This window comes from Cervus elaphus, chromosome 17, assembly GCF_910594005.1.
Source record: "Cervus elaphus chromosome 17, mCerEla1.1, whole genome shotgun sequence".
Taxonomy (NCBI): Eukaryota; Metazoa; Chordata; class Mammalia; order Artiodactyla; family Cervidae; genus Cervus; species Cervus elaphus.
Genome location: NC_057831.1, coordinates 63,256,781 through 63,273,841, shown reverse-complemented (window position 1 = coordinate 63,273,841; position 17,061 = coordinate 63,256,781). Strand labels below are relative to the sequence as shown.

Here is a 17,061-nt window from a genome sequence, read left to right as displayed (position 1 = left end):
ATCCCATAGTTCTGTAGAAATAGAAAATTTGAAGTTTTATAAAAAGTTGTAAAGTATATTCATTTACTGAGCAAGTAAATGTCCAGTGTGCTCACATCAGACATGGATTTGGCAATACCACATTTGCAAAGAAACATTTACATAAAAACATACCAGATAGCAAAAACTTATAGGGTCACATGTACACCTATGGTCAAATCATGTTGATGTATGGCAGGGGCCATCAAATATTGTAAAGTAATTATCCTCCAATTAAAATAAATAAATGTTAAAAACTCATCTAATCTAGTTTTTTTTAAATTGAGCTATATTTCTATAAATTAAACTTTAAAGAGTGACTGAATCACAGTGAGGGTAGATTAGGTGATGATATTTTCTACCAAGGTTTAGGACCCAGAGTCACTCTTTACTTCTGTCCATATATCATTACCTGTGGCTGACTGCTTATCTTCATCCATTCAATTTTTGAGGAATTGTTCAGAATCATTTACTTAAGTGAGGTTTGTACAAATGATTTGATATTGTCATAAATATGTGACCTTTTTAATGTCTTTTTCTAAACAGACAATTTTAGTTGAGTGAAATTGCCAATTGCTAAGGTGTTTATTTTCAAACATGTGATGACTGTGGCTTTGTGCTCAAAGGACAGTTTCTGAATTTCCAGTCTCAGGGGTGTAACTGAGCATTTTAGTTATTTATCATGAAAATGTTTGCACAAACATACATTGACCAAAATTTTAATATCCAATAAATTGTCAGTATTGATCATAATTGTGAATTGTACATATTTAAAATGTATGCATTCTCTTATCCTAAGAAGGACAGAGAGAGAATGAGAAAAGGGAGGTGGGGAATGATAAAGAGAGAGGATGAAAGAGAGAGAGACAGATTGAATAAATCAACTTAAACTATTGAAGAATGATAATAGAGGAATTGATCAATAGTTGGTCTGTATGAATATTTAAAGGTACATTGTAACCTAGGGGTGTTTGTTTGCAAAACATTCATACTTTTAGTATTCTATTACCTTGTCAAAGTATTTTCATTACAACTAACTCATAAAATAAACTTTATTGAAATCATCATCTCCTAACAATTTCTCATTAACAATATGATATCTCATCATTTTTTTAGGGTTAAAAAAGCAATAAGATATTTTACAGTTTCTTTGGTAATAGAAAATGTCATTTAGATCTGACAGTGTGTGTGTTTAAGAGTTGCTGTTTTTCCCTCTTTTTTTTTTGGCTACTGAGAATCAGGCTGCCTGCTTATTCATTCTTGAGATAAGTGATTAAGTAATTTGGTACAAATCCACCCAAACTCTGCCCAAGCATGCCCCCTTTCCAAGTAGTTTTAAACCATACGATGCAGTAATGCAGTTTGACTAAGAATTTATTCAACTGAAAGAGGTCAGAGAAAGTATTTCTCATTTTCTTTTCATAGTGTGTAACTAATTGTGTGACTATATACACTTTATCCTTTTGTAAATGGCAACAATTATTGATAAATATAAAGGAATGATTTTTCAAAATTCACTTCTCAAAATAGTTTTCTGTGTTTTTGAACTATGTTATTACTTTTTTTCTAATTTTATAGTATCCTTGTGTCTAAAATGGGTATTATTTTTCAAAAATTCTATTTTCTATTTCAGGAATATACAATAGATGTTTTCTTTCGACAAAAATGGAAAGATGAACGATTAAAATTTAAAGGTCCTATGAACATCCTTCGACTCAACAATTTAATGGCCAGCAAAATCTGGACTCCAGATACCTTTTTCCACAATGGGAAGAAGTCGGTGGCGCACAATATGACAATGCCAAATAAGCTTCTGCGAATCCAGGATGACGGCACCCTGCTGTACACGATGAGGTACATGCTTAGATCTGATGCGTCGCCTTTAAATACTGAGGAGTCTGTGCGTTAACCAACCAGCCAAACTAGGTGTCAGGTACTAGCAAGTTGAATACCTTTACAACAGATTATTGAGATAACCAGAATATGTTTTGTAAATGCTTGAATATTAAAAAGTAAAGGTAAGGTAGTATTTATGAGTTTGAATCTCATTTTAGTGTGTTAAAACTTAAAAATTGCTTTAACTGTTAAAAATGTATTTATTTTTTTGTCAATGTACTTTTCATACTACATTGGAGTTAAGTACAATTTTAACAGTATGGGTTAAAATTTTATTTATACTAGCATGAAGTTTTGTTTTTAATATCTCATGAACTATTCCTTCAAAATTTTAAGTCTTTTTTTTAAGCAAATTTCACTTACTATTTTGATTCTCCTTAGGAAAGAAAAAATACTTTTACAACTTCAGAGATGCCTTGTAACTCCAAGTTCAGATGATACAGTCTTAAAAATTATCTAAAGAAATATATAGTTGTTGACTCTAGCAACTATTCCATTTTAACTCTTCTCACAAATTAATCTTTTAAAATGTTATGTAACAAGGAAAACAATTACAAATCTAATAAAATGATGTATAATCTAAAATGTAAAATTTGATAAATACTTTGTCTAAATAAATAGCTTTCATCAGCATTATATATAGACAGATATGTATTCCAGGCACTTGATGTATTATTATTTCATGTGAAATGTTAAATGGTAAATTTCAGTTGTGAAAGTTATTTAAGAAGGGACAATATGCAGTCCTGATCTTTAAAGAAAAAACTTTTTTTGTAGTTTTCATTACTAAATGACCATTGTCTAAAATGGAAGCTAGCTATTCATTCTGCTTCGCTTGTTGAATCTTGCAATGCAGATATCATATCCTGCTTGGTTTTACACATTAATCAGTCCTGTGAATTAAGAAAAGAAATTGGAAATTTGGGATTTTGGAAAAAGTTGTATAGAGTTCTACTTAAATACTCTCTTAAAAGTATATGCTGTTCTGTTCTTAGTCGTGTCTGACTGTTTGCGACCCCGTGGACTGTAGCCCATCCCCCGCCCCAGATTCTTCTGTCCACAACATTTTCCAGGCAAGAATACCAGAATGGGTTGCCATTTCCTACTCTAGGGGATCTTCCCAACCTAGGGATTGTACTCAGCTCCCATCTCCTGCATTTCCTGCATTTACAGGCAAATTCTTTACCACTGAGCCACCTGGGAAGCTCTTAGAAGTATATACATTATAATTAATTGTTGGTCCCATTTGTTTTGGTCATCATAAGAGATTCATCTGTAATTTCAAATTAGTACCTATTTTATCTACTTTACCTTTGTGCAAAATGGAATAATCGATAATTTTCTTTATAATAAATTTGCTATGATTACTCTTTAATGTGATCATGAAAATACAAAATATATTTCTTTAACATTTATAATTCAACAGTTATGGACTTCTGTTCATAATTTGATTAACAGTCTAGTCTCAAAAATATATTTCTAATATATATATTTTTATGTATATATATGTATGTATTTACAGATATAAATAAAGACAGATACATATATATATCCTAGAGATATCTTGTTGAGACTAGCATATATATGTATCTATGGGCTTCCTGGGTGGCTCAGATGGTAAAGAATCCACCTGCAATGAAGGAGGTCTGGAGTCGATCTCTGGGTTGGGAAAATCCCCTGTAGGAGGAAATGGTAACCCACTCCAGTATTCTTGCCTGGAGAATTCCATGGACAGAGGATCCTGGTGGGTTACGGTCCATGGGGTTGCAAAGCGCAGGACACGACTGAGCGACTAACACGTTCACTTTCATGTGTATCTATATATAGTATATAATATTCATTTACAATTTATTAATTTTGAAGGGTGCTTCCCCAAGGCATTGTTGAATTCTTGCATCAGGTTTGCTATATGGTTATTGATGGAACATTGGGAGAAAATAGCTTTCTTTTTATGATAGAGATTTTTTTCATTTTTTAAAGATTTCAGATGTTAATAGTAAAGTTAATGGGAAACTAACCTTCAAAAACATGTACATAACTTTTTCTTAACTAACCACAGAGTATGAAATGCTTAAGTAAAGTGTATTTTTAATTAGGTTTTGTTACTTGTGCTCAGATTTTATTGATGCTAACATCTTCTGAACGATTGCCTAAATGTGAAATAACAAAAGCATATTTAAATGGGAATTAGCTTAATAGGATGCCATGATGAGGATCCTACCTCATCATTCATCATTAATTCTATTGACAACAATAAGGAGTGATTTATCTTGGCTTGCCAATTTACTTAAACAAAGAGTGAAATTTTGACTTTTAGGCTTACAGTTCAAGCTGAATGTCCAATGCACTTGGAGGATTTTCCAATGGATGCCCACTCATGTCCTCTGAAATTTGGCAGCTGTAAGTATGGGGATGGAGGTGCATGTTTTGGGTCAATAAAATCAAAGATGGTCAGCATCACAACTTAACTGTGTACTTCCTTCTCATACGATGGGATGCTTAATGCTTTTCTAACAAGATGTAGAAACAAAAAATATACTGACTTCCCTCAAGTAATCAATTGGCTAGCCCTCCTGTATTCTCAAATATCACTATATCTTAATTATCATGTTTAATTGTCATTTTCCTTACTGCTAGTAAAAAACACCCTATGTTTTTATACATATGAAAAAGTGGGAACTCCTTGAAGTTCCGGACTATTATCGTTTACCTCCTTTTTCAAGTGCAAATACATTTAAAATGCAACATAAAGTGGGGTTTTTTTCAACTGAGAGTGAAAATGTTAAGGAGAGATTCTGTTGTTTAGTGATCAGCCTGACACAAATGGCAGTAGAGAATAGGTGAAAAAAAAGAAAAAAGAATCTGGATCTCTGTAATTATCTTTCCACTTTCTAATAATAGAGGGAATTTTTTTCTAAAATAAATTTGAAAGAGTCAGTGGAGCAAGATTGCTCCATGTGGGCACTTTCTGTGTACAAAAAGTATTTCAGAAAAGGCACGGTGCATTTGGCTGTTGTTTAGGTCGCTGAGGTTGTATCTTACATGTCAACCAGAAGCATTAGCTCTCCCAGAATAATTGAAAAGAGGGAAGGTCAAATCATCTCCCTAGGCCCACAAGGCATTCAGGGCAGGTTCAGGATAAATTCCCGGACAATGGCGAAGCAGCTTCTCTCTTTTGTGAGAGTCCCATAGCCTGACCTTTTCAGAAACCGTGCTCTTTCTAGCACTCCATCTTTGTCCATTCTGAGCAGCTTCTGACTTTTCACTCTTGAATAGAAATGCAGTTCTCTCAGCTGATTAAAAATATGCATGACTAAATAATATACCTTCTGCTCACAGACTGTATCAAGTGAAGAATAAGGAAGAATGATGGCCAATACGAATGCAAAACCCTCTTATTATTTTGATGATCATAGTTTTATGGAATGATAAATTCAATCTTATTTGTTCTATATTACAAAAGGTGTCAGTTCCCAATTTTCTTTGAGAATCTCCTCTTTGTATAATTACAAAGCCTTCGTTTCCTGTCATGGAAACTATCACTTCAGTACTAGCACTTCTTCAAAAATTATTTAAGATAGTCAATCATGTTATTCCAAATAAGTATTAAGCTAGAAAACTACATTATATACAGCACAGAAAAGATCCTTTGCATTGCATAAATTGTATTAAATAGATAACTGAAAAGCCTTGATACCAAAGCAAGTATTTATTGAAGATGCAGTAGTGATCTAAGAAGGAAAGGATTTTGCAGTGGACAAGTTAATGCCATTAAGACACTAAACCTAAGTGATGTCTCAATTCTGAATATGAAATTGATACACTCGAAAATATTTTAAATGAACATTTAAAATGTGTTATAGTGCATGCTCAGAGAAATGTAATATTGTGCACTTGAGATTATGGTTTTCTGTATTTAGAAGTGCTGCAAGCAACATATAGAGCTTATTGTTCGGCATTTTTTGTTGAATTGTGCTTACTTAGTTTTCTCTATATTTTTTTCTGACACATAGAGTTAAAAAAAGTTGCATATTATTTTATTTATCCTTGCCAATAGTACATACTTGAGACATAGTGAATTAATTGTATAGACAGCAGTATGGTATATGGACCAACAGGCCAACCCAAAACTTAAAATGTTGGCAAGACAAATTTTGGCAGAAGGAGCCGTGACCTTTTCTTCTAATCATTTACTTCTCATTTGTTTAAAAAAATTTCCTTGTCTCCCACACGTGATGGAATTCCTGGAGTTTTATCATTATCCTCAAATAAAAGAAGCATCTTTTCTACTAACTTACAATTTTGAATTCAATTTTGTTTTGCTTTTTGCTGTTGCTTCATGTCTTTATACAATTCCTTGCTATTTAATTTGATCTAAAACTTCCTGAAGGGAAGTCTAAAAGTACTCTGGGCATCATCCCAGAAGAAATTTTAATTTTTTTGGATAAAAATTAATAATTAAAATGATTTTGGTATTGTTTGGGTTATCAAATATTAAGAATTGGTTAGTATGCCTCTTTAATTCAGATTAGGACTCAAAATGGGTTATTGATTTAAATTAAGTAAAATTATGTAATGGAACATAATCTAGACATGCAATTTATAAAGAAATTTGTCTTTTTCTCCTTTTATACTTCACTGAAAAATCACAATAGTTTCTGAGTTTACATGTGTGTTTGTGGACCAGAAAATGCCTCAAATCTGCATTGCATAACTTTCTGTTCTCTCTTTTCTCACCAGACCCCAAATCTAAAAAACATATTCCTACCTAACAAATGAAATGATTTCTTTTTATAAAAGTTATGGGAAGGATCAGTCATTTTAACATATTCTTGAGCTTCCATCCAGATTTCCGTCTTTCATATTGTAGTAAATAACAAAATTAAAATGTTATAAGTTTCCTGATTAATCCAGCAAGAATGAAGCGAGAGTGTTTTCCTTATATGACAGGTGTGAAAAGTACAGCTATGAGTAAGAAAGAGTCCCTCCCACTGATCTCTTATTAGTTTCTCAAAAATGTCACCATTTTGCAGAGTTTCGTTTTCTCTTATTTATGTTTAAAGGTAAACATCAAAATTAAAAAGTGGAATTATTATAATTGCTTAAAATAAAACCTTATAAGTATTAAGATCTACAACTGCTGAGTACTCTGAGGTCTTCTGATATAAAGTGGAGCGTGTGATGTCTTTTCGGTTTATTAAATTATGTGTCATTTGAAATTTTATTGAAGAGAAGGTCATTATATGTACTCATGAGGAAAACAAAACAAGCCACTTGATAATCTGAGAATGCATTGCTGGTTATACACATTACTAAGATTACTTACTTATATATAACAACAAAATCATCAATGATTAATTGAAATTTTTTAATAGAAATTTAGATTTTAGAGTAACTGAATTCATTCATATGCAAACTATAGGAAGATATTTGCTATTAAATATATGTATATATAAACAATGACACACATATAAATATAAATAATATAAATGCACATATTTTTAGAATGCTGTTTCAGAAAAATATTTTATATACTATAGTTTACTTGTGGATGTAGGCGTGTGCATGTCTTTCACTGATATTAACATTTACTAGTGACATTCAGAAAAGCAGACACATTGTAGGATGTCACTGAAAGATCACACAGTGAGTAAGACACAGCAATAACTTTATTGTAACTGATGGTTAAGTGGGAATGGATTTGTGGTCACAGATTTTGGTTCCAGGTAAGTGCCAGAACCACCCCAGAACCATGGTATTAACCTAGAAAATGTATAGGTGGCAGGTAAATGAGCTTTCCAGTGTCCTGAAGACCTAGAGGCAGACAGCTGGAGACAGCTGGTTCTTTCTCTCCCTCAATTGAAAATGTGACTGTGATGCTGAGTTTTGCTCAGGGACCAGAAGTAACTAATATTTCTAAATATTCCCATGAGCACAAGTGCAGAGAAGTTCTTTGGAAGGTCAGTAGGACAGCCAGAATTGTCTGCTTATTCAACTGTGGAGAAACTGCCTGTTCCCCCTCAGGACATACAGGCACAAGGGAAATGCCAGGGCCAGAGAAGTGCTGAGACAAGATGCACGGCTTGCTCTCAAGCTATAGAGTCATCTCACTTCTGATAAGTCCTGCATCTTTGGCCAAATAAATCAGAAAGTTATATCTGGTCTGTACGTGATCTGTCTCCTCCTGCCAATATACGGCTTACTTAGGATGCTAAGCAAGTGTAGTCCAGTGAGATCTGTGCGCAATAATTAATTTTAAAATGAACATGTTTTAAAGTGTTTTCAATTTATGAAACTATAGCATTCTGTGTTAGTTTACATATTCAGCAAATTTCTCATTCTTTTAATGAAATGCATTGTATCATGATAGCTAAGTCATTTAATTCTTAACTAGGTAAAAGTTTTGAAGAAAAGTCTATAAAACAAACTACAAAGATAATACTTTAAATATAATATATATCATTATTATTCTCACATGGAAATAAGTTACCATTATGTCCAGAGAACAATGTCATTTTGGAATACAATTATTATTTAAGAGCAATGACTGTTTCTAAATTAACTAATTAAATGGGCCTTGGGTATTTGTAACCTGTTTACTGCAATGCCTTCATCTGTTACTTTGGGAATATGGAAGACATTTTAACCATCTCAGAGTCCAGTGATTTTTGCAGGTTCTAAAGAGATATTCGATCTTTATCTCTCAAAGTGGTTGCAGTGAAAATATTCTTATGGTCATGGTTGCCTCTCTTGATCTGCTTCACACCCTTCTTATTGAAATTTCAAAGACACTTTTTTATCCTAAAAACATGATCTGTAAACATCAGTTTTATAGTAAATAATAATTCTATGAAATATACAACCTTTGATGTGGGATATTATTGATGGTTCTTATTAAAATGCTTAAAAAGATTTTTTTCACCTGATTTCCTACAGATGCATATACAACCTCAGAGGTTACTTACATTTGGACTTACAATGCGTCTGATTCTGTACAAGTGGCTCCTGATGGCTCTAGGTTAAATCAATATGATCTGCTGGGCCAATCAATTGGGAAGGAGACAATTAAATCTAGTACAGGTTGGTAAAAAATGAGTCTAAAGTAAAGCTAATTCCTAAAAAAGTTAATGGGTTAAAGCCATTGGACATGTATCAGTTTGCTTAAAACCTTTTTCTCTTGAAGTCTAAGAACTAGCAGCATAGACTGTGCTTGGGAGCTTTTTAGAAACTGAGACGCTCAGGCCTGACTCCTGCTAAGTCAGGATCTGCTTTTTAACAAGATTTTAAGGAGATTCCAAGATATGTGTTAAAGTTTAAAAAAAATACTGATCTAATGCGTCTTTTGAGACGAGCCAGTTTTACCTTCATCAGTGTTACAGTTTCCCTCATTTTCTAATTCTTTTTCCCTATCCTGGATAATTTATGACTATTCAGTGCTTGCTTATAAATAATTACTGCTAGCCTCTGCAGGAAAGCTGAAACTCTCCCTAAGAACACACAGCTGTATGAACTCATGATCTCACATCTGGCAGATAGAAACCCCGAGAGCAGAACGGAAGGTAGCTATGAGGATCAGACAGAACTGACCTCAGTATATTAGAGAAGACATTAAGATTGGTAAATTCAGAATTGGTGATAGGATTAAATTCTGGGCCAAAAGATCAGTCGTGGAGATGTGGCCAGAGATCAATACCAAAAAGAGCCTAAGTAGGACTAGACTGGAAAACAATCAAAGCAGAGGCTTGAGGTTGGTACCAAAGAGGTTGAGGAGCTGAGCAACTAAGATAATGTATGTTCAGAGAGCACTTATGAATCCTCTATCCTTTGGTCAGTAAGCATGACCTAGAGAGAAAATCAAATACCACACTGTATGCAAACCATGCAAATTCCTTGGTCATATGAAAATTTTCTTTTAAATACTCTTGCTCTGCTAAATGGCACTCTAATGTTATATATTTTCCATGCCATATATGGGATGAATTCTTTGCATTTTTAAATCAGAGACTATTTTTCTCTAATCCCTTCCATTTCGAAAATGTTCAAACTATTGACTACTACAGTTTCTTAAGCTTCTTAAATTTTTCTTCTAGGTGAATATACCGTAATGACAGCTCATTTCCACTTGAAAAGAAAAATTGGGTATTTTGTGATTCAGACATATCTGCCTTGCATCATGACGGTCATCCTCTCCCAAGTGTCGTTCTGGCTTAACAGAGAATCTGTGCCCGCGAGAACAGTGTTTGGTGAGTGACTAACCACACAAGCACATTTTGTTTCATGGCATACTTTCAAAAGCATTCTGTCTCTTGATCCTCACCCCAGTAGTTTGTCATGTACAGAGCAGGAGTATTAGGCTTTGCCTTATCGATGGGGAAACTGAGGCTCAGTAAAGTAAAATGCAGAGCCAGTGTCCCATTCTTGACGGGGAATATAAACAGTTCTCAGATCTGAAATACACTGTCTTCTTTCTGTTAAATCATTTCGCTTATCAACACTTCATTTCATGTTAGTATAAGAAGAATATTCTTAGAGGTTTTAACATAAAGTTCAACAGTACCATATTTCTAAGCTTTTATATTTACTTTATTTGTTGTTTTGTTTTGGAGGTGGGTTAGTTTTTAGATGAACAAAGATGACCTTAGTACCTTCAATGAGAGAGAATAAGGGAGGAAGGGGAGGAGAAAGAGAAAGAGATCCCTCATTCCCTATCAGTAGTATGTTTAATAACAAAATTAAGTTTCTTGATTTAAAACATGCAGGGGAATTTGCTGCTTTTAGATATATGAATTAAGATGAGCACATTTTGTAACAAAGTAGGCCACTTTGTGTATTTGGTCCACGCATTCATTTAGGAAGGCTTTGCTAAGAATCTGCTGTGGTGGAGAGCACATAAGCAGGAAAGTCAATGACAACACAAGACGAAAGCATTATAAAAGAGACACATGCAAACCTTTAAAAATATACAGCAGCATGGATCCTCCCTAAGAGGGCCGATTATGTAGCTGAGTTAACATTCAAGCTAAGTCTTGAAGGATAAGTAGGAGATTCCCAGACGAATGAGATGGGACAAAAATCCTAGTCAAAAAAGGATAAAGTATGCAATAATACAGCAGTGTGAAAGGGCGTAGTGTATTCAGTGACTGTGAGCTATTTCAGTGTCAGTAGATATGCATACAGATGGAAATGTAGTTTGAGGCCTAGATGAGACGTCTTTGTGGGCCATGTTAATATAATGTAGCTGCATCTTATAGACTATAGTGTTTTGAGACCAGGGACATGTGTAAAGCTCTTAGAACAATGCCTGGCATTTATTACATCTATGTGATTGTTAGCTATTCTTATTATCAATTGTGAAAAATCAATTTTAGTCTCAGTATTATAAATGAATAATTTAAAAGATCATTTCATTTATAATTGTGTCCAAAATAATAAAATATCTAGAAATAAACATGATCAAGTAGGGAAAAACTTGTCCACTAAGAACGATAAAACTTTGTTGAAATAAATTAAAGAAGACCTAACTAAATGGAAAGATATCTCATGTGTTTTTTTTGGAAGATAGTACCAACCATTGAGATAAGAATTATCCCCAAAGCAATCTATAGATTCAACTCAATACCTGTCAAAAATCCAATGGCTTTTTTGGGAAGAAATGTCAAGCCTAAAATTCATGTGAAATTGCAAATGGCTCCAAATAGCCAAAACAGTATCAATAAAGAAAAAAGTTGCTGAACTCATACTACCGAGCTTCAAAACCTAGTACAAAGCTACATTAATCAAAACAGTGTGGTAGTGTCGTAAGGATGAACATATAGACCGATGGAGTAAAACTCAGTCCAGAAGCAAACAACAATGGCTAATGGATTTTCAGGAGGGGTGCCAAGACCCTTCTGTAGGGACATAGTAGCCTCTTTCCCAAATGGAGCTGGGACAGCTGGATGACCACCAGGTACAAAGCAATGAAGATGGAGTCCTACCTCACTCCTTGACACAACAATTAAACAGGTATAAAGCTTTAATGTAAAACTGAGGAGCTGTAAAACTATTAGAAGACAGTACAGGGTCTATTAGAAGAAAAGGGAGGATAAATCTTTATGAATTTGAAACTATCAGTGGATTCTTAGATTTGACACCAAAAGCATGGGTAACAAAGAAAAACAGATAAATTGAGTTTCACTAAGACTGAAAACTTTTGTATCTCAAACATCATCAAAAATGTGAAAAGACAACTCACATTTAGGAGGAAAAAATTGCAAACCATACATCTGATAAAGGTTTAATATCCTGAATAAATAAGGAATTCTTACAACTCAAAAACAAAATGACCAAAACCCTGATTTTAGAAAATGGACAAAAAACTCAAATGGACTTTTTTCTAAACAAAATAGACAAACGGCAAACAAACACAAGTAATAATGCACATCATTGTACATTAAGGAAATGCAAATCAAAGCAACAATAAAATACATTAATACCTACAGGGATAGCCATAATAATGAATAAACCAAAAGAAAAAAAGGGACTTAAGTACTGGTGACAATGCAGAGAAATGGAAACCCCTCGTAAATTGCAGGGGGAGTATAAAATGATAAAGCGTCTGTGGACAACTGTTTGGCAGTTCCTCAAAAGTTGAACATGAATTAACATATGATACAACAGTTTTACCACTAGGTATTACCTAAGATTAATGAAAGCATGTTTATATAGAAACTTGTACACAGATGTTTATAGCAACATTATTCCTAATAATCAAAAGATACAATTCAAATATCCTTTGTAGATGAATGGATAACCATAATATGGTGTATACTTACAGTAGGATATGATTCACCTACCAGTCAGTCAGTCAGTCAGAGCAGCCACTCAGTCGTGTCTGACTCTTTGCGACCCCATGGACACCAGCCCTCCCTGTCTGGCACCAACTCCCAGAGTTTACTCAAACTCATGTTCATTGAGTCGGTGATGTCATCCAGCCACCCCATCCTCTGTCGTGCCCTTCTCCTCCTGCCCTCAATCTTTCCCAGCATCAGGGTGTTTTCCAATGAGTCAGTTCTTTGCCTCAGATGGCCAAAGTATTGGAGTTTCAGCTTGAACATCACTCCTTCCAATGAAGATTCAGGACTGGATTCCTTTAGGATGGACTGGTTGGATCTCCTTGCTGTGCAAGGGGCTCTGAAGAGTTGTCTCCAGCACCATAGTTCAAAAGCATCAATTCTTTGGCACTCAGCTTTCTTTATAATGCAAATCTCACATCCATACATGACCACTGGAAAAACCATAGCCTTGACTAGACGGACCTTGGTTGGCAAAGTAATGTCTCTGCTTTTTAATATGCTGTCTAGGTTGGTCATAACTTTTCTTCCAAGGAGCACGTGTCTTTTAATTTCATGGCTGCAGTCACCATCTGCAGTGATTTTGGAGCCCAAAAAATTAAAGTCTGACACTGTTTCCATTGTTTCCCCATCTATTTACCATGAAGTGATAGGACCAGATGCCATGATCTTAGTTTTCTGAATGTTGAGCTTTAAGCCAACTTTTTTATTCTCCTCTTTCACTTTCATCAAGAAAATCTTTAGTTCTTCTTCACTTTCTGCCATAAATGTGGTGTCATCTACTTATCTGAGGTTATTGATATTTCTCCTGGCAATCTTCATGTCAGCTTGTGGTTCATTCAGCCCAGCGTTTCTCATGATGTACTCTGCATATAAGTTAAATAAGCAGGGTGACAATATACAGCCTTGATGTACTCCTTTCCCTATTTGGAACCAGTCTGTTGTTCCTTGTACAGTTCTAACTGTTGCTTCCTGACCCGCATACAGGTTTCTCAAGAGACAGGTCAGGTGGTCTGGTATTCCCATCTCTTGAACAACTTTCCACAGTTTGTTGTGATCCACACTGTCGAAGGCTTTGGCATAGTCAATAAAGCAGAAATAGATGTTTTTCTGGAACTCTCTTGCTTTTCCAATGATCCAGTGGATGTTGGCAATTTGATTTCTGGTTCCACTGCCTTTTCTAAAACCAGCTTGAACATCTGGAAATTCATGGTTCACATATTGCTGAAGCCTGGCGTGGAGAATTTTGAGCAATACTTTACTAGCGTGTGAGATGAGTGCAATTGTGTGGTAGTTTGAGCATTCTTTGACATTACCTTTCTTTGGGATTGGAATGAAAACTGACCTTTTCCAGTCCTGTGGCCACTGCTGAGTTTTCCAAATTTGCTGGCGTATTGAATGCAGCACTTTCACAGCAGCATCTTTTAGGATTTGAAATAGCTCAACTGGAATTCCATCACGTCCACTAGCTTTGTTTGTAGTGATGCTTCCTAAGACCCACTTGACTTCACATTCCAGGATGTCTGGCTCTAGGTGAGTGGTCACACCATCGTGATTATCTGGGTCATGAAGATCTTTTTTGTACAGTTCTTCTGTGTATTCTTGCCACCTCTTCTTAATATCTTCTGCTTCTGTTAGGTTCATGCCATTTCTGTCCTTTATCGAACCCATCTGTGCATGAAATGTTCCCTTGGTATCTCTAATTTTCTTGAAGAGAGCTCTAGTCTTTCCCATTCTGTTTTTCTTTTTTTTTTTTCCTCCCTGTATTTTTTTGCACTGATTACTGAAAAAGGCTTTCTTATCTCTCCTGGCTATTCTTTGGAACTCTGCATTCAAATGGGTTTATCTTTCCTTTTCTCCTTTGTTTTTGCTTCTCTTCTTTTCACAGCTATTTGTAAGGCTTTGTCAGACAGCCAGTTTGCTTTTTTGCATTTCTTTTTTGGGGGATGGTCTTGATCCCCATCTCTTATACAATGTCACGAACCTCCATCCATAGTTCATCAGGCACTTTGTCTATCAGATCTAGTCCCTTAATCTGTTTCTCACTCCCACTGTGTAATCGTAAGGGATCTGATTTAGGTCATATATGAATAGTTTAGTGGTTTTCCCTACTTTCTTCAATTTAAGTCCGAATTTGGCAATAAGGGGTTCGTGATATTAGCCACAGTCAGCTCCCGGTCTTGTTATTGCTGACTGTATCAAGCTTCTCCACCTTTCGCTGCAAAGAATATAATCAATCTGAATTTGGTGTTGGCCATCTGATGATGTTCATATGTAGAGTCTTCTCTTGTGTTATTGGAAGAGGGTGTTTGCTATGACTGGTGCAATCTCTTGGCAAAACTCTATTAGCCTTTGCCCTGCTTCATTCTGTACTCAAAGGCCAGATATGCCTGTTACTCCAGGTGTTTCTTGGCTTTCTGCTTTTGTGTTCCAGTCCCCTATAATGAAAAGGACATTTTTTTTGGGTGTTAGTTCTGAAAGGTCTTACAGATCTTCATAGAACCATTCAACTTCAGCTTCTTCAGCATTTAGAAAGGATTAAATATAGCAAGGGGAGATAAGAAAGCCTTCCTCGGTGATCAATACAAAGAAATAGAGGAAAACAACAGAATGGGAAAGACTAGAGATCTCTTCAAGAAAATTAGAGATACCAAGAGAACATTTCATGCATGGATGGGTTCGATAAAGGACAGAAATGGCATGAACCTAACAGAAGCAGAAGATATTAAGAAGAGGTGGCAAGAATACACAGAAGAACTGTACAAAAAAGATCTTCATGACCCAGATAATCACTATGGTGTGATCACTCACCTAGAGCCAGACACCCTGGAATGTGAAGTCAAGTGGGCCTTAGGAAGCATCACTGCAAACAAAGCTAGTGGACGTGATGGAATTCCTGTTGAGCAATTTCAAATCCTGAAAGATGCTGCTGTGAGAGTGCTGCATTCAATATGCCAGCAATTTTGGAAAACTCAGCAGTGGCCACAGGACTGGAAAAGGTCAGTTTTCATTCCAATCCCTAAGAAAGGCAATGCCAAAGAATGCTCAAACTACTGCACAACTGCACTCATCTCACACGCTAGTAAAGTATTGCTCAACATTCTCCACGCCAGGCTTCAGCAATATGTGAACCGTGAACTTTCAGATGTTCAAGCTGGTTTTAGGAAAGGCAGAGGAACCAGAGATCAAATTGCCAACATCCACTGGATCATTGAAAAAGCAAGAGAGTTCCAGAAAAACATCCATTTCTGCTTTATTGACTATGCCAAAGCCTTTGTGTGGATCACAATAAACTGTGGAAATTTCTGAAAGAGATGGGAATACCAGACCACCTGACCTGCCTCTTGAGAAACCTGCATGTAGGTCAGGAAGCAACAGTTAGAACTGGACATGGAACAACAGATTGGTTCCAAATAGGAAAAGGAGTACGTCAAAGCCATATATTGTCACCTTGTTTATTTAACTTATATGCAGAGTACATCATGAGAAACGCTGGACTGGAAGAAGCACAAGCTAGAATCAAGATTGCCAGGAGAAATATAAATAACCTCATATATGCAGATGACACCACCTTTGTGGCAGAAAGTGAAGAGGAACTAAAGAACCTCATGACGAAAGTGAAAGATGAGAGTGAAATAGTTGGCTGAAAGCTCAACATTCAGAAAACTAATATCATGGCATCCGGTCCCATCACTTCATGGGAAATAGTTGGGGAAACAGGGGAATCAGTGGCTGACTTCATTTTTCTGGGCTCCAAAATCACTGCAGATGGTGTCTGCAGCCATGAAATTAAAAGACGTTTACTCCTTGGAAGGAAATTTATGACCAACCTAGAGAGCATATTAAAAAGTAGAGACATTACTTTGCCTACAAAGGTCTGTCTAGTCAAGGCTATGGTTTTTCCAATGGTCATGTATGGATGTGAGAGCTGGACTGTGAGGAAAGCTGAGCACCGAAGAATTGATGCTTTTGAACTCTAGTGTTGGAGAAGACCCTTGAGAGTCCCTTGGACTGCAAGGAGATCCAACCAGTCCATCCTGAAGGAAATCAGTCCTAGGTATTCATTGGAAGGATTGATGTTTGAAGCTGAAACTCTCTTTGGCCACCTCATGCAAAGAGCTGACTCATTGGAAAAGACCCTGATGCTGGGAGGGATTGGGGGCAGGAGGAGAAGGGGATGACAGAGGATGAGATGGTTGGATGGCATCACCAACTCGATGGACATGGGTTTGGGTAAACTCCGGGAGTTGGTGATGGACAGGGAGGCCTGGCATGCTGCGGCTCATGGGGTCGCAACGAGTTGGACCCGACTGAG

General features: G+C 35.8%; 1 protein-coding gene across 3 annotated transcripts in view; it reads left to right on the top strand.

Moving 5' to 3' along the window:
• Positions 1 to 17,061, top strand: part of GABRA2 (gamma-aminobutyric acid type A receptor subunit alpha2) — a 140,565-nt gene that overhangs the window by 72,695 nt on the left and 50,809 nt on the right. For all 3 annotated transcript variants that reach the window (XM_043871103.1, XM_043871105.1, XM_043871104.1), the window contains 4 exons: positions 1,652 to 1,872; positions 4,232 to 4,314; positions 8,851 to 8,994; positions 10,005 to 10,157. In XM_043871103.1, the coding sequence (XP_043727038.1) occupies positions 1,652 to 1,872; positions 4,232 to 4,314; positions 8,851 to 8,994; positions 10,005 to 10,157 (601 nt within the window). The remainder of the gene's footprint in view (positions 1 to 1,651; positions 1,873 to 4,231; positions 4,315 to 8,850; positions 8,995 to 10,004; positions 10,158 to 17,061) is intronic.